The 21,598-nt window shown below is 43.5% G+C and overlaps 1 protein-coding gene across 7 annotated transcripts in view; it reads right to left on the bottom strand.

Moving 5' to 3' along the window:
• Positions 1 to 21,598, bottom strand: part of ESRRB (estrogen related receptor beta) — a 135,432-nt gene that overhangs the window by 74,810 nt on the left and 39,024 nt on the right. Inside the window, exon 1 of one of the 7 annotated variants that reach the window (XM_061367442.1) lies at positions 20,833 to 21,113. The exons of 5 other annotated variants lie outside the window; for them this stretch is intronic. Coding sequence is in view for 1 of the 2 variants with exons in the window: in XM_061367437.1 (XP_061223421.1) it covers positions 7,302 to 7,351 (50 nt within the window). In the remaining variant the exon portion in view is untranslated. Of the gene's footprint in view, positions 1 to 7,301; positions 7,673 to 20,832; positions 21,114 to 21,598 lie in introns of those variants that run through there. One more of the 7 variants, XM_061367437.1, reaches the window with a different exon arrangement.

The raw sequence follows: 21,598 nt of genomic DNA, 5'->3' as shown, positions 1-21,598 counted from the left end.
AAACCAAATCCTTGAAATCAGTAGCACCTTATGTTCTCCGCTGTTATGATACCACATCTGGGAAAAACTCATCTACATAAGTATCATTTCTTAAGTCAGGAAACAAATAATATGTTTGATAATGAAAAACTTGTCAGATTGACTGAATAAAAGCAGAACAATTTAGAACAATTAAATCTGTTGCAGAATAATTCTTTAGTGTCCTTATTTTTAGCTGTTTATTTTTTTTAATATTTAAAATGGTTGAAATCTCGGTGAGAAATTAGGGCTGTAACTGTTCATGTCATCACATTTAAATGTACTTCCAGCAACTGATGGAAAAAAATTGTATTTCTGTCTTATTTTCACCCAAGTGCTTACACATCCTTAAAATTATCATCTCCATATGCAAAATCATAACAGGAGAATTGAACATTTTTTAAAAGCTGTTCTTTTGACCTTTCTCTTGAGTAAAAGGACAGGGAGACAATACACTCACCAGTATTGTTCACAGTGACGGCTCCATCACCCGAGATTGAGAGCCATTATTACTAAAGGGAACTTTAAAGTGCCAGGAGAAAAAGGGGGGCAAACCTAGAAAATAACATTTCTAAATATGCTGTACGTACAAAAAGCCTTTCAGAATAGTAGACAGAGCAACAAGAAAGCTTCATCTAAAAACAGCTGCAGTAAAATACTGACAATGAATTCAAAACAAAAGGTGCTATGAGAAACTGGCTCCTGTTACACAGGATGCTCTAAGCTGGATGTCCCACTTCCATCACCCACGTTACAGGCTATTCTAATTTAAGTAAAATATATGAGCCTGCAAATACAAGGTAAATCCAACATAATTTCCGGGAATGGAAAAGGAAAATCTGGACTGAAGGAAAAGTTTCTCATCAAAGGCTCTTATTCTACCAAGAAGAAACCAGAACAGGCGTCCTTTTCCTTCCAAGCCTTCAACAGGATGCAATATTTGTGAAATGCCCTTACAGTCATGACAAAAATTGTATGAAAACAGCTCTCTACATTTATGCTATCTCATTTCACATACATGAAAATGCAAGAATAAATAAAACTGTCCAAAACAAAAGCAGTCCTATCACAAATTTTATTGCAATTTAAGTCCTATCTTAAAAACAAAAAAAAAGAAAACAAAGAAGATACAATATTCACATGGAAAAGGAAAATAGCTCCCTTTGCTTCATATGCATACTTAAATTTGTGAATTTAAAAACAGATTCTGTGTTGTTCACTAAATCCTTATGGATCAGGAATACTGTTTGTAGGATGACAAAGTCATCCTAAGGGTGACTAGACTGAGTTTTGCCAGGATTCCACAAAATTAACAGGATTTCTTACATATTTACTCCTCCCCCATTAAAAAAGGGAGTGCAAGAAAATTCCAGCTCAGCAGGGACAGAGAGCCATCGCAGGCTGTGTGATAACAGCTTGCCACCTGCTTTTCGCAAGTTGTCTTTGCGAAGTGCAAGGGGCATTGAGTAGTAACGTTGCCTGTGGTGATATGAAGGCACTGAACAGCTCAGTATGCAAAAGCACTTACTGGTACACAGTGCTCTTCACAAAGGGCATTGCAGAATGCTTCCCAGACTGTCAGAAGTGCTAGGAGAGAAAATATTAGCGTGCCTGTCGCAGGAGGAACATAAGCACTTGCCACCACAATAAAAGAAGGTGTAAGCAAATACAGGCACAATGCTGCTTATAGCCAACAAAAACAAAAACAAACAAACAAAAAAGGAAGTGGGGGAGGAAACTTAGCAGCAGTCACACTAGAAGGAGCATTTCTTTGCAAGAACAGCAAGGGTTAACAGTAGCATACAAGCTCTGGTCCAGTCAAGATAGGGTCAAATGATGTGCACTGAAAGTTTCGAGTCCTCAATCCCCCAGAGCTTGTTTGCTAATTACATTTGCAATTACAAACATGAGAAATATATTACTATACAGTGTGTTCCACCTTGAGCAGGCATGTTTCTTCTCATGGACAGTCACTCCCAGCAGCCAGACTCTCAAGCACTGTAAGAAGCAAAATGCACTATGTTCCAGCTGCAAGGATCATTTTGGGGAAATCTCTACTGCTCTGAAGAGACAGGGCAAAGCCTTAGAGAGAGGAAGCATAGCAAGGAGAAAAAACAAAGTATAAAAACTGCAAAGTATAAATTACTACAGTTTAATTCCTAAGAAGTAAAACTCATGAGGTCAATAGCTATTACTAATATATAATAGTAAATTATGTTCTGCTCCCAGTGACAGGCACAAAGCACTTTACATATGCAAGCTACATAGAGATGACTGCATTCACAACTCCAATGGAGCCGGTACTGGGAAGGCAGAAAGAAATCAAGATTTTCCATTTGGTGTTTTTTTTTTCTGGCAAGGTCACCATAGCCGAATGCTGCTAGTATCTTCTTTGTTAAGTCCCTTCACTGAACAACCAACCAATTCATACTTGTCCCTGGATGCTCTGATCTTTCTCTTCTCCCCCCACCCCCCTTCAGTTTCTATAGCAGCATTACCTAGGAACCTCTCTGCTGGGTACTGGACATATGCTAAATTTACCTGCTCATACCGCACAGGCTAAAAATTCTGTTGGTGCTCTGGCTGTAAAGTTACTGTCAGTGGCTCTATGAAGTAAAGAACGGGTCTCACTTGTAAGAACTGCCCAGTCCCTGCAACGTACAGTGAAATTGTTGATGTGCAACACGAGCTGCTGCTAGGACTCCCAACTCCTAAACTGAGGAGCACAAGTTAGAAGGAGAAGTTGGGAAAAAGCTTTTATATCCAAGCTTTGACACCACCTTTTTCTCCTTTTACTATTTCTTTCTTTAATTAAATCTCTCTTGGGCATTTTAAACTCTGGAGAAATTCTACTGTGCCCTGACAGAACCTGTAAAGTTCATAGAGTCTCACGTTCATTTTGCTCCCTTCTTCCATTCCATAACAGGGTTTCTATTCTTTGATCCCTGGAAAATTTAGTAAAGAGACCAAATGACACAATGCACCAAAGTTCTTACTGAACTGAAATCACTTGAAGAATACAGGTGTTTTCAAACAACATGAAATTCAGAGCAGTAGTAAGCACAGGGAGTAACAGCAGAAAGGGCACAGAGCGTAGAGCAACATTCTCCTGAAGAAGAAAACGGGATGTGAAATCTCTGTCACAGCAACTTTCTCTGATGCAATCTCTCCAAAGTCTTTCCCCTCTCAGGCTAAATGCAATATTTATTGATTAATTCAAATCAATAAAAGCAAAAAAATCCTATTTTAAAAATATATTGATCTTTCCATATTTCTCAATAATTGATAATGATTAGATCATCTTTACTTTTACAAGTGGAATTGGAAAAGGAGTGAAAAGTTAATACAAATACTTTAAAGGTACCAATTTTCTAATCAGCCTTGTGCTCAATAAACTTAGTGTACCAAGACCCCATTCTATGACGGGAACCTCATCAGGAACCTATCAACTAGGCCATTTCTCTTCCAGAGTTTTAGTAATTTATTCTGTCAATAAAACAAACAACTTCCTCTCCATTCTTTCCAATTAACTCCTCCCTGTCCCAGACTTTCAGAAATACTCGAAGCAGACAGTTGCATCAGCTTCTCTGACTCAGATTTCCTCCCATTCACGGAATATGGAGATTTCCAGTAACCTCTGAAATCAAGTCACATCTCCTCAGTCTGTGCATTAGAGTCAGTGACAACAACTTCGTTAATTCTCTGCCGCGGAGTCCTGAATTCACTTCTTCATTGACTTCCAATGTTACATTTTTCCACCTCTCTAGCAAATTTATCACTTATTCCTTTCAACTTTATCCTTCTGTTCATAAAATAATTTTTATTTTTATCAGATTAGTGAATCAGGTATCTGTCTCATACACCAGAAGAAAGAGTGTAAGAGGCATAGCATCTGGCAGGATGCTCTCATTTGCCAATGATTTTATCTTCCCTTCTTGATATTTCCTTGGTCAGTTCCTGTCTGTCATATAGAACATTAATTAGAAATTACAATTTTGTAGTCCTATCAATATTTCTAGCGGCAACTATAACTAAGCAGAAGAAAATTCTCTGAGATGTGGAAGTTAATACAGAAAAGTAAAAATGCCGTCTTTCTCCTTTCAAACAGACTCATGAGAGACACACCACCAATATTCAGTATGACCATACATATGTACGTGCGTATATAACACAAACACAGATGTAAACATGTGCTTGTGTGTGAATGTAGTCACATCTTTGATATGTCAAAGTGTACATTTGTGGTGTCTGCACACACGTTCCCTTCCGCTGTACCGCAGACAGACATTGTCACTACAGTGTAACTAATGCATTCTCACCATATGCCCTCACCTGAGAGTAAAACTGCAGGTACAAATCATTGCCTTTGTTAGTTTCCGAATTCAAACTCGTACGAAAACCTCTTCCTTGAAGCTGCCTCACTTACCCCAGGAACAATTCTCCCAAATGTCAGTACCGAAAGGTAGTAAGCGGTTGCTAAAGAGTGAATTCCTACGCAAGAAATGATATACATATGCTGCCTAAGGACACATGCACAAAAAAGCAAAATTACAAAGAAGGATTTTCTTATTCTCCATGCAAGATCCTGCACTGAGGGAACCAAACAGCCCACTGACCAGAACTTCCGCAGGTTTCTGGTGTCATCTCTCACATTAACACACGCAAGCAAAGGAAAGGCAACTTTCACTGCCTGAAGAGGAGTAGGACAGGGACAATAAATTCCTTTGCTTAGGTCTTGTTGAGACCATTCCTGGGTCTGACTGTTACAAATATTAAGTTCTCCTTAATCTCCAAGGTGGAGACACCTCTCCTCTCTTTTGCCTTGTTCATTCTCTGTCTCTCAATGACTGTAAGGTGAAATACAGTTTCCAGGTAACTGTATGGATCACGTATTGAGTGACCACATCCACTTCCCTTCCTACCTTCTACATGTCCTCCTATTTCTTTCCTATAGCTTAACAAACAACTAAATGAGAAGAGGCAGCTTACAATATTTTAAAATTAATTCCTACCTTAAGGTTCAATTAGACAAAACTTGCTGTCCACATAATTAAAATAAGTATTATCGTGCTTAAAGGAAAATAACTTCAAATCTTTCCAATAGCTAGCAGCCAGAAGAGTAAATCAGTACAATAAGGATGATATGCTCACACAGCAAGGTAGTGATACAGGCACAAGTGCAATACCTGTATTTACATTGCATGTTCACAATATAATTGTGTTACAGGGAGAGAAAAATGACTAAAGGGATATGCATTGGGCCAACTTTTATCCTCAGATGCACGAATGCAATCTGAAATCTAACCTTAACAAAACCAGAATGCAAATCAAATCAGTACCTGACACACTGCACGTACACTTTAAATACACTGTAGTTTTAAGGCTTATCACCTCTTTTCCTTCTCTCGGTAACTTTTCTCAGATAAAGCGATACTTTTGTGCATTGCTGTACATCTTTAATAAATAAATAAACAAATAAATAAATAAATAAGGAGGTTGAAAAACAGAGGCTGAGATATGTTAAGTGATATTTGTCTGTCTCTTCTACCCTCAGCAGTGTTAAGGAGCAGGTTAGTTGGCACACAGAACCAAGGCAAGCACTTCTCTAAACAAAGAGCTCCCCAACAGTTTTTCATCTCCAAAAGCAGCACCCTCTGTCTACTGTAAAGCCGCAGCGGCTCAGTGGCACTTCCCCCAGGACCACCTTCATCTGTCTACTCACTGTCCATAGAGTTGTGAATACAGGTAAGGTGCACTTGACATTACTGAAAGCTGACAGCCCATGGAAAAGTAGAAGGGGTGAACAGTAACATAAAGTGCGGATTACTTATTACTATTTTCATGTTGGTTTGAGTACCTTTTCTTAATTTCAAAAGACAAAACAAAAGGAAAAAGTTAAGAGACACCATAGGAAGTGATGAAGATGTAGCAGTGTTTTGTTGTTTGTGTTTGGTTTTTGTTTGGTTTTTTTAAATGAAGGTAAATGCACCTTCTGTTTTTGCCATAACATGAAAAGACTCCCAGCAGCATACAGAATACATTTCCCTTAAGAAACTGTTTGTTTATTTTTAATTCAAAATGGAGCAGCCACAAGTGAAGCACCAGTGGGAAAAAGAAAATCACATGGGTTAGATTATTAATTTCTATTAACAATACTAAGTCTCATCTTAATGAAACTGCTGGAAGCAGGGGATTAAAGGAAGAAGAAAGGAGTGTAAGGACAGATGGAATATCAGGAAACAAGAAACAAAGACGACAGCTGTAATGAGGAAAGAGAGGTAAGTATCATTGTGGGTTTTCTGTTTGGCTTTAATTGTTTTAATTTTACTAAATACAATGTGTTCTTAAGAGCAATGAAATAGCCAAAATTACTTCACTCCTACGTCTGATGCCACCACAGAACCTGCGTAGGTGACACAGGGATTAACATCAAACACACAAAAGGGGATTCTGCTCAGGGTTAGTGAGATTTATCCGAGAGGAGAAATGCATTTAAAACTAACTGCTCCAGTTAGCTGGATGCAAATGCCGAGAAGATTTTGCCTTGTTTCCTAACTTCCCCAAAAGAATCAAACCAAAGTTAACATGCTGAAGTGATTTTGAACACAGCATTACCAGGCACTGCCCACTTCGGAATACAAAGAGCAGTAGCAGGTGCTAAGGTATTCGCCACCGGTCCCAGGTCGGGATGTCTGCTTGCCAGCCCTCCGACTCAGTCCACTCTTTCCCCGAGCAGGCTATCCGAACAGTAAGCTGTGGGAAACTAAATTTCCATAGGGCATTTCAGGTGAAAAACCGTACTACTTGAAAATAGAGACAGTGCTTTAATGGATCTGCTTTGTGTCATTTTATATGCACATCTCTTTACAGACACCTAGTAATTCATCTAATAAAAATCCTAGCACAGACGGAAAGTCAAACTGCGCAGAAAGGACTGCCAGTGCTGTTAGCTGCCTGTTCCTAGGAGATGAAGCATTAGAGGGAGAAGTTACAAGGCAAGAAAGAAACACAGCAACACGCCGGCACCCTCCCCCCCACACCCCGAGCGCTCGCTCCTCCGCGGACCTTGCAGCACCTGCCCGCGCAGAGGTGCGCGCTGCGCCCGCCGCCGCTCAGATGCACCCGGTCCATTCCCTGCCCTGGGGGAAGGAGGCTGGCGGCTCTGCGGCAGAGAAGCTGCGGGACCGCGGGGTCGCTGCCCCGTCCCACCCGCAGCGGGACGCAGCGCCAGTCGCAGCCCGCCTCTGGCCCGCCCCGGTCCCGGCGCGGCGCGGCACACTCACTGGTTGTGGTAGCCGAGCGGGTCGGAGATGCACAGCTCGGAAATGTCCATCAGTCCAGTTTGAGCATTCCCGGTTGGAGATGAGAAAAAAATAAGAAAAAGAAAGGGGGAATAAAAAATGAAAGAAAAAGAACGAGAGAACTAAACTGCAGCGGCCGGGGAGGGCGGGGAACCCCGGGAACAGAAGCCGGACAGAGCCGGGTGGCGGGGCAGAGGCGGAGGGAGGCGGCGCCGCTCCGCTCTGATCCCGCACCCGCGTGCGGACACACTGACAGCGGCAGGAGGCGGGCGGAGCGTAGGACACGGCCACGGGGGATTTCACCGCCCCGAGCGCCGCTGTAGCTTTAACGCCGAGAGACGGATGAAGACGGCAGGGCGGCTATTGGCTCCCGCGCAGGGGCTGGGTTTGGAGCGTGGCTGGGGGAGGCACGGCCAGGGGGGTCGCCGGCCACAGACCCGGCACCGCTGCGCGCTCGGCGGCAGCGTCCGGCCCCGGCTCCCCCGGGGTAATCGGCGGGGCGTTCCGAACTGGGGCAGGAGGAGTTGGGGTGCAGTTCGAGCCGCAAGCCGAGCTGACCCTGGCACCCCAGCTGGGACGGCGGCGACGGCTGCAGCGCGGGTGACATGAATATGCGGCTCTAGCCCGGTCTCACCACGGGAACCATCGCAGCGGCAGCGCACGCTCTTTCCGCTTAACCACTAATCTGCTTCTCGTGGGCATGGCTGTAGAGTTTAGGGTTAAGGTGAAGAGTGCACCATGGGCTACTTATATGGGCAGGCCAGCAGGCGCCTGTCCACCTGCGAGCAGTCCCCAAGCCCAGCACGACAGACCAGCGTGCCGCTTTCCACACGCCCGCCACAGGCACCGGTACAGTCAGAGTCACGACTCCACACACACGCACTCTGTGCACATGCATAGATCCACATCTCACGCTGACAAAGCCTAATTGCCGTGCTCAGACACCCGCTTCCCCATACACATGCAAACTAACGCAGGCTGGCAGAAAAGTGCCCGAGTCCCATTTCAAAGCAGTGTAATTCAGTGCAGCCTATGAAACCACACCGGAATAAATCCCAGCAAGTAAGATCAGAATCAGATATTCAGCATAACAGCACATACTCTTAGGCACAGAACCCATACAGACCCTCAGAGATCTTCACAAACATCAGAACTAGCACACGCAGCCGGCTGCACAAGACAGTTTCAAAGCTCTGTATGTATCCTGGCTGCTGTTGGAGTCAGTGTGCTTTCACAATTCCCATTCACTTTCCCATACTCATACAATTCCACTGCCTATCTACAGCAGCATTTCAGGACCTGTCTGAAGATCCCTCTCCATATCTGCAGTTGAGCCTCTCAGGCACACGCAATCTTGCACAGGAAGCCTGACGCACAGAGCTGTCCTTACAGGGTCCAGCTGTCCACTGCTCAAATATGTAAAAACACCCTTAACAGTTAAACAAGTCATAGAGGCCTTTTTAAAAGGAAAATACACACAAACACGTCTGGATAAATGCTTCACTGTCTTACGTCAGGCAAATAAAAAGGAAAAAGTAGGAACTAAAAGGATATTTCTTAATACCAACCCCAGTTGAGGTTGATATTATATCAACCCTGATTTGAGGCAAGAATGTACACCGCCAGGAGAAGCAAAGGGCAGACTAGAACTTTTCAGATGAGATGGCACAGAAGAAAATGCAGTGTGGTTCACCTACAAAGATGGCAATAAACACTAAGATTAGGCTTAAACTTTTCACACTATCAGTATTCTACAAATACTGTCAGTATTTGTAGAAACTTAAGAGGATTCAAAAAAAGAAGAATGGCCAAATTGACAGCCAGTATAAGCCATCCTTGCTTTACTGAAGTCTATCAGTGCAACTTGCTCACTACCTCCTCTACCTGAGATGTCACACAAACTGTGTGCCCCAGTGCATCCCCAGGCTGTGTCAGGACAAACTGTGATTCTGATCAACTATCCTTTAGACAGAACAGCTTAAAGATGTCAAAACAGAGGTGTTTTGTGGTGAAAGATACACCTGAAGACGGCAGAGAAATCATGTTAGTTTAGAACAACAGCAGACAGAGCAAAGTCTCATTCGGAGTTTTAATGCAGCAGAATCTGATTTCTTGAATATTGCAGGTGACACAGTTAAAACAGCTAATTAATACAAATGGAGCATATATATACATACACCTTTGTTTACCTAAGTGATCAGCCCAGCAGAAACTCTAAGATGCTTTAACTTTTGAAGATAGAAGACAATCTTTTGTAGGGCCCGAGATTGTAAGCAAGGAATCTCACATTGACCACACTGTAGAACATCTGACCCAAGCAGAAGCAAGAAGGATAAAACCAGCACCGGTGTGCTTCTAACAGAAATCTGAGGTCAGAGGGAGACTCACTGATGACCTAGCTGCCCACTGAAGAAGATTCCTGATGCGCAGCAGCAAGAGGGGCTGTTAAGAGGCAGATAGGGTCAGCGCCTGGGCAGGCTACAGTTCAAGAGCAGAACGTTTGCAGTGAGCTGATTTTCACGGAAAACAATTTTCTCCAGAAAGAGGCACTCTGGCTGGATCCTGACTGTGCAAAGACTAACCCTGGTGTGGGCCCTTGATGAATGGGAGACCATGGTGGCAACAGCCTGGCAGGCAGGTTCTGCTCACTCAATAGCCCATGTTTTCATTTTGCACTTTAACTTCTATTTAGGCTGAGGTTAGGCAAGCAGGGAGCCATGTGATTGCTGGGCACAAGGTCCACAGGGCTGAATTAACTGATATAAACAGTACAATGGTGAGTTTGTACTCTGGAAATGGGCTGCTGCTGACAGAGAACTGCCTGGGTAAGGTGGGTATTTAGAGTGGTGCAGAAATGTAACATTAATCTCTTCTGACTCAGTGCAAATGGACAAATGAAGCTTCCTCTGCCTTGACAATAGCTGTGCAGAGGCCTGGCTCTTCCTTTCTGAGACAGATAGAAAGGAATAGCCTCTGCCCAATCTGCCAACCTGAATTTCCCAAGTAAGAGGACTAGAGTCCTGCAGGCTGATTGTGGAACTTCAGGAGCCTTCACCTTCTGAAGACCCCTTCACACGCAGTGCTCACTGAGCTCTTCTCAGAGTTTTTGCCAATTTCTCTTTCCCCCAAAGAATAAAGAAGGAAACAGTGATCACAACATCCTTCTGATAGGTATGGTTTTTAAAAAAGTACTAGGACTGCAAGATTAAGCTACTAGATCTCAAGCCCAAAACCTCAGTTTGGGTAAATACAAGGCAGAACTGCACATGCGACAGCAGCACTGGGTTGCTTTGCGAGCATGGCCTTTGTTTGCCGTTCTTACCAAATCCTGCCCTGAAATGCTGCTCTCTTATTGCGGGAGGGGCAGCAGCAGTCCTGGCCACACCATCCATGGCCTCTGAGCAGAGCATGTCTACAGGTGCTCCAGTGTTACCCACCATGATAACTTTCATAAGGCAACCTCTGGCTTTTGAGGTTACCATTTCTCACACCCAGTCAAGACGCAGAGCAACAATTTTCCATCATGAAATGATGAAAATGAGCATTAGCCTCAGACAAACCACAGTTGGAGTGTTATAGGTGATGGAACGTTAGGCAGTGTCAGTTCTTTGAGACATGCAATCCCACTCCCCAGAAAGCACTGCAAAGACATTTGCTGCCTCTTCCAAGAGATGATGGATAGAGACTTTCTTTGGAGACTTTCCCCCAATCCTTTAATGACTAATCTGTTGATAGATTAATTTTTTACTTTTTTTAACTTTTATCATGGCATAATGATCAACTTTCCAGCAAGCTGACTGATTGACTGACAGAAATTTCATTTTCTCTAATATAGGAGTAACCAGCAAATCATGCCAAACAAACTTGATTTCACTTGTTGATAAGGCTAGGTTTTTTGTGAATAAGGAAAACGCAACAGAGGGAGAGATCTAGTTACTTTGGAATTTTTTTCCCTCTATGAAGGCCCTATTATTGTGTTCTCACAAGGAAGCCAGTGAAGTGGTATCTGCATGGGGCAGAAAATGCACATAGTAATTAGAAGACCTAAGATGGGCAGAAGGGACTTCTGTACACACATTCTTATCTTGTCTGCAGAGGAAAGATGAGTTCAATGACAAGATAACTTTCCCAGCCCATCTCCCTTAAGGAAACAGTTAGGGGTCATTGTGATAAATTTAGAAGACAACCCTTTCACACTTGAGGCCAACAGTATTGCTTGGATTTCACACAAGTCGCTGTTCCATGCCCTGATCCCTCTGCTTTGCAAGGCTAGTGTAGCCCTGAAAAAAACTTAGGTCCCATGAGCACAGGTCCCTGAGCACTGGTAGGGTTTCACCACTGCCACATATATCCCCTTCCACAGAAAATAGCTATGCCAGATACAGACTTCATCTATGAGACCAAAACAGCCTTCTTTTTATTTTGGCTCTAGTCCATTTTCCCTTACTACACCCAAACAAAACAGTTCGCTCTGCCCATCAAAGGCAATGTCTTGCTTTCTACTAAACTCCAACAGATTTCCTCCCTCACACACTCCCCCTCCAGAAAAAAGGACTTAAGAACAATATGTTTCCATCTAAAAGGTATCACCACCACCACTGCTGAAGCTCAACATCTACTTAAGCAGGAAATAGTTTCTATGTTGTAATTTTTATGTAACTGCATATCTGAAGGCTTCAAGCATTTCCTAGTCTTTAAAATGTGTTATAATTCTCAACCTATACACTACCAAATGGTATCATAAAGAGGTTATGTGGCTTGCCCCAGATCAATCTGCACAAATCTGTAGCAGAGCAAGAGTCTGAATACAAGTGTCTCAACCCTTCCTGTACTGCTTTGAATGAGAATTGTCACAATTAATTTCTGTGCTTGGATACAACAGTCTTAGAAGCTGTGAGATAAGACAAACACAGTCCCTACACCTCCAATGAAAAGTCAAGACTTTCTTTTAATAACCTGTATTTTGTAAGGGCAGTGCTGTTTTGTGTCCTTCTATACCTGCTTTTGTCTTACTAGCAGGACTCTATTCCAGAGTAGAATTCATTCCTGCTGAAATCTTAGGTGAACCTACAAATGCAGATGCATACACACACAAAGACAAACCAGGTGAAACCACACTAAGTTCGTAAAATTCAAAACAAGGAGTTACAATAAGAGGCAGGCACAGAGTATTTTACCAAATGGGAAAACATAAAGACAATGTGAAGAGAGATACCATTTTCCAGATTTTGGAAGAACTTGAGGTAAGAAACATATAGAGACTCAGGAGAAGAAATTATGTAGCTGGGATTATGCCTTCTGCTCCCTTTTGCATCATCAGCTAGCTGGGATATTTGATAGGAACTTCCATCCTCCTTGCCCAGAAATACTGCAGTGTATCTGCTTTCATGTTTTGCCAGTTCTCAGTCGGTCTTTGCCTAACTCTTGTTTAACTAAGCAGTCAGAAACCTTCCTAAAAAAACCCAGGTAATTACAGAAGTAGATGGAACTCATAGACTATTTCAGTGGAGAGCTATGATTGAGTTCCAAATTTTGACCTGTTGCTGATGTGTTTCCTGTAATGTATTACGCTAACACTCAGTTGGGCTACTGTGGTTGAATGTGACCAAGATATTGACTGGAAAGTGGTTTTATTCACACTGACAGCAGCACATCATTTACTAGCACATTCACTGCTATTTCCTGTCCTCACTCCAAATTGCAGCAAAGCAGAGAGGAATCCTTCCCTATCCATTATCCCAGGTACCCACAGAGCAGTAGCTGGCCTATTCGCCTGCCTTCTTCCAGGAGGAAGGAAGCAACACAAGACATCAAGGAATCTTGGAAACATCTCTGCTTAGCTGTCACCAGTCATCCAGCATGAGGCATCACAAGCATGCCTTTTCCAGTATGGTGGTTCATCCCTTCACATGGGACATGAAGTCAAACAACATCTTTCCACCTTTAGCTTTCCTACTTCAGTGCACTAGCTTCAAGTCTTGTACTGCAAAAAGCGAAGGAGGGAGATCAGAAAAAGAGGGAATGCTTGTTCATTTCTCTAATTTGGGAAGATGATAGGCTGTTTTTCTCTCTAAGCCCACGCATTCTCAGGACCCTAATATTCACAGTACCAGCATATTCACTAAACTGATTAAAAGAAGTATCTGTCTTGTCGTAACAAATAAGTTGCTGTTATGCTGCAAGCACAGAATTAAAACATTTTCAGCATGTGCATTTTGAATACTATGACGTGACAAAAAACAGTGCGTAAGTGTGCAATTTCCTCTTAGCTGAGTTGTTTAAGTAGGTAACAGAGTCCTCCAGCAAAGTGATGTAGGCAATTAAAGAAGCAAAGCAGTGAAAGGACTTTTTCATGTAGGGTATAAGGGATGAAGAAAGCAAAGATTAAAGACCACCCTTTCTCTTCAGGAGCCTCCATCTAGCCTCATCTGGGCACAGTCAATAGAGACTTATTGACTTCACCAGGTCAGCCAGGCCAAATGCAGAGGAGCTCACTGACAGTGGATCTATGCAAAAGAATTTAACAGTGAGATGAACCTGCAGGTCCCAAGTGACATTAGGAAACCTGATGCACAACAGTCTGGAAAAAGCAGAGATCATCTGATGATCAGGACTGCTCTCTTGGTCACCTTCTCCAGCCTCAGAATATTTCAGTTTCTAATAGTAAGGGGCTACAGGTTTTGGCTAGTGTCAGACCTCGAGAGCTGGCTTCCTTCTGACACACTCTATCAGTAGCACAACTGCAAGTCTCCTCTGCTCTGCATCTCTAAACAGTTAAACACATGACCATTTTGAAAATCTGTTCTCTACTAATTTGAGTGTTTGGACAGCAACACAGATTTTTTTTTTCACAACTCCCTCTTGTGTTTATTTATTATTTGAACTACATTTATTTCACTTTCTGGACAAGAGCAAATTGTAGTGACAGATTATCCGATTAGACAACTTTGCCTGAAAGCCCTATCTCAAGCTTCTTAACATACTTTTAACTTCTGAATTCTATTCTGTCGCGTTCAGACACCTGCAGTAAAACACATTAGGAAATCACTGCTCTATCTACAAGTTATTAACATTCAAACACTATGCCTATGGATCACGAATGACAGTGGTTTTGCAGTACTTTTTCAAACAAGAAAAGCAATCCTAGCCTATATCACAAAACCTCATTTAGAAGAGGCAGGGCAACTCAGGACCATATAAGCACATCTGCATTAGCAAGTATGTATGCACATACAGTATCAAGAGGGTAGCCAGTCACAAGGAGATGGATGCTGGTTACCAGAAAAAAAGCTTTTCTGTGTAAAGAGAAGGCCAAGCTTCACTAGCTCAGTCCTCCTTCTGTTATGCAGCACTGTGTACTCCAAAAGACAGCAAACTCTCTCATGTTGAATATGCATCACTGGATTTCAGAAAAAAAGACTTTCATCCTTCAAAGTCACATGTTGCCAGCTTGACCAGTCCTGTGGCAGCATTAGAAAAGATTACTTTGAGTACCATTGTTAAGGCAAACTCAAATCTCATTCCCATGGGGTCTGACGGTGACTTTGGTGCTGCAGACTCCTAGCAACAGGTCCCCTTGGTCTCCACAGAGCTTACAAGTTTTGGTCTTTTGCTCATCAGGTGTTCGTTCAACACCTTTATTTTAGCAATGATCAAAGATTACTATTGCCTCCCCAGTCTGCTCCTCTGGTGAACATACCCATCTTCCATTAAATATTTACAGTCAGTTGAACTCAGTAGTACTCAAGTAATCGTCTAGACCTTGCCCCTCAACATTTGGCAGTATTTCATAACTCATGTAGTCAGCAACTCAGCAAAGAGTAGGCCTTTTTGATACAACTTTCAGAAGCTGTTGCTATCAGATTCAACGTAGGAACCACAGTCTGGGGACAGCACTGCTCCTTGTTAAAACCACTGCTTTTTCCAAGTAACAAGAAGTTAGAAGCATGACAGGAGGAATATGATAGGAGAGAGGCTGCCACTGCTTCACATGCAGAGCTCTGCCGAACAGTCAATGACATAGCACCCAGGAGGGCCCTGCCTTTCTTGTAAGCAGGAAGGTACCAGGCAAGTCTACCTTGAGAGACCACTTGCTTCCAGGGATTCATTTCAAGAGGAGAGTCATTAAACTCTTTGGTCAAGCAAGATGTTTAAAACAAACAAAAAATGTAGGCGATTAACACTGATTAGCCAGCAATCATTTGGTTTGAATCAGCCTGTTTAGCATTATAGCCATAGGAATGGCATTTGCATTCCATTCAGCTAGACTAGTGCCTCTACTGAAGGCACTATGGGACCCTCATTGGCGTACAGCACAAGGCTGTACTACGACACATCATATAGGATACCTGATCAGCACTGCAAGGATGTTCAGAAAATGCCTTGCATGTCCTACTGCCCAGCAAGCATGTTCTGCCTGAGGAAGCAGTACTAATACTTCCAGAAATACACAATACTTCTGCATAGACAAACCTAGATGAGACCTATCAGATGAGCAATCAGTATCTCCAGGGGTTGCACTAAGAAACAAAGCAAGCACCTCTAGATTTAGCTATGTATTTGCTATGTAGAGACCACTTTTATTTTAGCTACTACAGTCCCTCTCTACAAAGTACAAGTGCACCAATATAAGCCCTAAATATCTGGCAAACTGTCAAGTGTCCATTAACATGATGCCATAGGTCAGCTGAACAGATAGGTGAGAACCTACATTCCTAACTTATGCTCCCAAATTTTTACCTCCACACAGAGAGGCAAAGGGTAAGTAAGCACTTAGGTGTCACAGTGATTAGCTCTCCCAATAGTAAAAGACCCCCAAAAGTTCTGTGTCTTAATGTGGTGTAAGAATTATTAGATGTCAGTAGGATGTCAACGACCATCACATGTGTCTAGTGCTCTCAAGCAATGCTAGCTGCAGTACCCTGGGAGGTGCCCTGTAGAGGTTTGTCAAAATAATGCATGGGGCAGCCTGGTAGAACCTGTAAACTGTAGCTTCACCTGCACTGCTATACTATTTCACCTCAGCCAAAACTATTGAAAGACCATATAAATAGTCCTGAAACCGTCTCGCTAAAGAAAAGAAATTTTTCTTCCAAAAATAGCAGGAGAAGCTGGGTCATCAGATGAGGGTGAATTTGGTTTAAAAGCCATTAAGAAAGCAACCTAGGCATTCAGGAGCAATCACAGCTGCTTCGACTGATCAGGACAGACAGAAGGAATTACTTATTTATGGACTTCCTGCTCTCCCTGAGCGGTTGTCTCCACTAGGGAAGCTTTAACAGGAGTAGGGAGCAGGAGAAAGGTGCTGCTGGGAATCCTCCAGAGGTTTTCCTGGCCTAGGCCTCAGGAGAGTTAAAGACAGTTCATGCCCAAAGAATCCAGAAGCCATCAACTTGTCTTTCTCAGAGCAGGAAAAGCTAGAAGGAGCATCACACAGGTCTCTGCTGGGATAGCGCACACAGAGAGCCCATGGCTCCCAGGCTGCCATGCAAGCTTTGCACAGTTTACAGTAAGATCCCTCCAGAGCAACAGTGCTTGAGTACACAGCCATTTCTCTCTTCTTGCAGTTCAGCTGCTTCCCTTTAAACACAGATCAAGTGTCTCTAGGGACTCAGCAAGCATTTAACAGACCTGCCTGATGGAAGGACCTCCAATGAGAAAACCAAGACCTGAAACTCCCAATAGACATTCTCAATCCAGTCTACAGCTGATAAAGCAACCCTGAAGTTACATGCAGATCCTAACTGCACAGAAAGCACACCAGTCTAGTCTGTATCCAAACCTCATCCAAACATCCTAAATTTAAGGGGGAGGGAAGGACTAGCAGATTAAACAGGAGGAAGTATGTGAATTTTAAAAGTCAGCATGGAAATACAGAATTCTTGATACTATATGAAGAATTTCTTTTCAAGATATAGTACTGTCTTTGCTGATGCAATTTCTTATTGTTTCCCCAAACTGGAGGATAAAGAGGAGTTATTCCCTAAAATCACAGTGTTCCGTTTAGTATTCAGAGTTGACCCTTCACCACTAGCTAAAAAAGAGTCGTAGAGACAGGCAGATCTGCCATCTACCCTTTTGTTCTGGCTCTGGTCAGAGGGCCACACAGGGGAACTTGAAAACTACCAACCACCACTAGAATTTGTTACTGGAAGATGCTGCAGAAGAGTAGCATTACAAAAGGGTCACGGATGGAGACTGAACACATAATGTGAGTGGTACAGGTTGCACTGTGTCAATTTGTGTCTCCCTGCAATTCATTACTGATGAGATGCCAGCAATTGAGATGAAAAGGGCAGGAGCAAACAGCAAACTACTGCTTTAAACACATCTCATTCAACATTCCCAGTTCATTCCTGTTCTCTCTGTCTGTATATCTTGCATTACTCCCCAGCAGCTCTTCCTTATTTCTGGTCTCAAATGTTTTGTGCCATTAAAGCTACTGCAAAACCAGTTGTGGCACCAAAATAACTCATTAATGAATAAAGTGCTTTGGGAAAATTTTGAAAAAGACAAGGCTGAAGAACAAAAAGTATCATCTTTGTTAAGATTAGTGATCCACAATAGCCTTAATATCAAAAAGGCACAAAGTCTAGCCACAAGTGTTTCAGCGAGCCTTAACTTAGACTGCCGCCTCCTTAGCCTGCTCCTCCCCACACATAACAAAGGGATTTCTGCTACTTGTAAATAAATTAAAACAGGTTTGTTCTCCCAGTCTATGGTCCTCCAAACAAAGGTCTTATTTGGTCTCTCAAAGGAACCTTCCTTTACTGCCCATTCAGAGACAGGTTACATTTTTTAGGGTTCGTTTAACCTTTGTTTCCCACTATGTGAAGAATTATTAAACACTGGTAACTACTTAGCCCTGGCAGGTGACTGCTCCAGAGAGGGTTGCATCCCCCAGGGAACTAGAACACAGAAAACCCATGGCTCTCTGGGGAGCTGTTCTGCTTTGACCCATTGACTTGTGGCTTGAAAATCACAGAATCATCTAGTTCCAACCCCTCTGCCATCGGCAGGGACAGCTCACACTAAACCATGTCACCCAAGGCTCTGTCCAATCTGGCCTTGAACACTGCCAGGGATGGAGCATTCACAACCTCCCTGGGCAACCCATTCCAGTGCCTCAACACCCTTACAGTAACAAGCTTCTTCCTTATATCCAATCTAAACTTCCCCTGTTTAAGTTCTAACCCATTACCCCTTGTCCTGTCACTACAGTCCCTAATGAAGAGTCCCTCCCCAGCATCCCTATAGGCCCCCTTCAGATAGTGGAAGGCTGCTATGAGGTCTACAAGCAGCCTTCTCTTCTCCAGGCTGAACAGCCCCAACTTTCTCAGCCTGTCTTCGTATGGGAGATGCTCCAGTCCCCTGATCATCCTCGTGACCCTCCTCTGGACTTGTTCCAACAGTTCCATGTCGTGTTTATGTTGAGGACACCAGAACTGCACACAATACTCCAAGTGAGGCCTCATGAGAGCAGAGTAGAGGGGCAGGATCACCTCCTTCGACCTGCTGGTCACACTCCTTTTGATGCAGCCCAGGATACGGTTGGCTTTCTGGGCTGCGAGCGCACACTGAAGCTGACTCATGTTAAGCTTCTCATCGACGAACACCCCCAGGGCCTTCTACCCAGGGCTTCTCTGAATCTCTCCTCTGCCCAGCCTGTAGGTGTGCCTGGGATTGCTCCAACCCAGGTGTAGGACCTTGTAGGGCCAAACCAAATACACTGCTAATTCATAAGTGCTGGGTTATTCATTGTGTGCTTTAACACACATTGTTTGGGAAATTCAATTCATCCGTTAATTTGTTAAATACCATGCTTTAGGTTCTAAAATCCTCTGAAGTCTGCAGTGTCCTTTACCCCTTCATGCTCATTTGCCTTTTTTATTTCCCTTCCAACTTGCCAAAAGGAAAAAAAAAAAAGGACATTCTGATTCTGCTCCTGGCCAGGCGACCTTGCTTTCAGAGGCTGCCACACCAGCTTCCCCCACTGCAATGGTCAAGTTACAAAAACATAAAGAGAACGTTTGCTTCCTTGTGAATCACTTCCCATTGAGATTTTTCAGTCACAATAATTTCTGTAGCATGTTCTGTGCTTTCACAGTGTCAGTTTTGCAGAAATACAAGTGCTTTACCTGCACCTATTTACATGCATTTGACAGCCAGCAGGAGGCTTCTTTTTCCCACAAAGGCAAGTTCAGGCCTCTGCACAGATACCAAATGCCCTCGTACTGCTGCAATCATAGGTGTTCCCCAATGGCATTTGGTATTAGTGATGCCCAGTGTTCACCTTCTCTCCTCAAGGCTTTCTTTGCATGAGAATGTTGCTGCAGTATATTTCAAGGTACAATTTGAAATAGATTAACTGAAGCTGGTGCAAAAGGCACTAATTAGTATTGAAACTAAACCTGTTTAGGCATCTAATGAGCAAAAATGAAGCATCCTCAAACTAGCAGGAGAGCATCTATTTTCACTAGTTTAAATAGACTGTTTTAAAATTTATGATACTTGAAGTACACACCTTCCTTACACAGAAAAGGTCTTCTCTGGACTGAGGAAAGAGCAGCACTTGTAAAATAAATGACTGCCTGTGCAAGGGTGCAACAGCCATTAATGACTACCACAGAGCATCAGGGAGAAGGGGATGAGGAAATAGGGTCAGTTGCTTGCACACAGCTTGTTAGGAAATACTGTATTCAAATTGACTAGCAACAAGCAGCCAGGAAAAGGCACCCAGAAGTGACAGCCAAATAACTGAAGTTTCAGGGACATTCCGATATACTCGGGATCCTCCCTTGACTGGTAACCATAAGGGGGAAAAAAACCCACCTGTGGGTTTTCTGACATTTTCTGACACTCATACAGCATGCACATTACTTAGGGTTGCAGGTCTCTTAGCCAGCAGAGGATGCACATTAGTTACCGTAAAGTGAACACTGCACAGAGCAAGGATGCACATCTTGCAGCACTCCTGCCCTACATCCCTACCACCCGCAGCAGCCCACAGAGCCTTGCTAACAAGAAAACCCTCTTGGAAGATGCAGCAGCCTTTGTGGGAGGCTGGGGCCAGAATCCACTCATGTCAAACAGCTCTGCGGACCAGGATGCGACTGCAGCTGGCGAAACATGTTAGCTAATGAAGATTGAGTCAGGCAGGCAGAGACGATCCCCTCAGCCTGTTAATCCGCTCAGGGAAGGAGAAGGAAAACCTGAGCTGAATTCCTGTGCCCCCTGCAAGGGACTGTACTGTGCTGGCTTTAGCAGCTAGGCAGAGCAAAGTCAGCCATAGCTGAACTTATGAGAGCTCTGGGTGCAAGACTAGTGCTTTGGGGAGAAAAGAGTAGGAGCAGAGGCAGGGAACAGCATCCCCAAGAAGAGAGCCAGGGTCAGATGTTGTGGCCGCTGAGAACTAATGGAGCAAATTGAAGTTTACTAGCCTTCTCACCAGAAGAAAGCAAGAAGGGGCTTAATGAGAGCTTTTGCCCAACAGCAGAGCAGGGAGAACACACACCCTGCATGCTTTTCACAGGGCAAAAAGGTTTCCCATGAGGTCAACTGGAATTCCTGGGTTAGAAAGTCAGAGCCAGCGTTTACACTTCAAACACCCATTCCAGCAGTGACAGAGCCAGCACCAACTCCCGCCCCTGTTTAACTGGCAGCTTGCAATCATGATGGGTGCCAATCCCAGGAAATGTCAGATTATCCTTAACCACTAGAGGGTGCTCCCCATCTCAAAGACGGAGTCAATGTCACAGATGCACCCAGACAGGTAGAGGAGCAATCATGGAATCTGAGTAAGGGGGAAATTAGAAAATTAATAATGAATAATAATTAACCAATCTGATCCCGTGCCTCACCAATGTTTCCCTATCCCTCCTGGCTGGGCAAGGTAAGGCCCTCTGACCCATCTGTCCTCTGCAACATGCTCAGTCAGGTGATACTTCTCACACTGGTGATTAAATCACTTTTATTCTTTTCTCCTACATTGTGTATCCAGAGCAGCAAATAAACATTTTTCCATTCGCCAGGCCTGTATGTAAAGAGCAAGACTCTGATTTGTCTGCCCCTGAGCACAATTAGGATCACATGCAGCTTTTGCCATGCCAAGGCCTGACTTACTCTGCTGAACTGCCACAGCAGTGTGGGGGCCACTACCCCATATGTTCATGTTAATTTTCCCCACTCTGTCCTAACACAGTTTTCCAGAGAGCAGAGTACCTGTTGTGCAGAGATGCCTCAGGATGGTGTTTTCAAAATATCAGTTTTGGGGCACTAAC

Source organism: Neopsephotus bourkii, unplaced genomic scaffold (genome assembly GCF_033783945.1).
Source record: "Neopsephotus bourkii isolate Nb327-2 ecotype Australia unplaced genomic scaffold, CSIRO-AGI_Nbou_v1 NB_1376, whole genome shotgun sequence".
In the NCBI taxonomy this organism is placed as follows: Eukaryota; Metazoa; Chordata; class Aves; order Psittaciformes; family Psittacidae; genus Neopsephotus; species Neopsephotus bourkii.
Note: the sequence above shows the minus strand (reverse complement) of the source record. Positions and strands in the feature narration are given on the sequence as shown.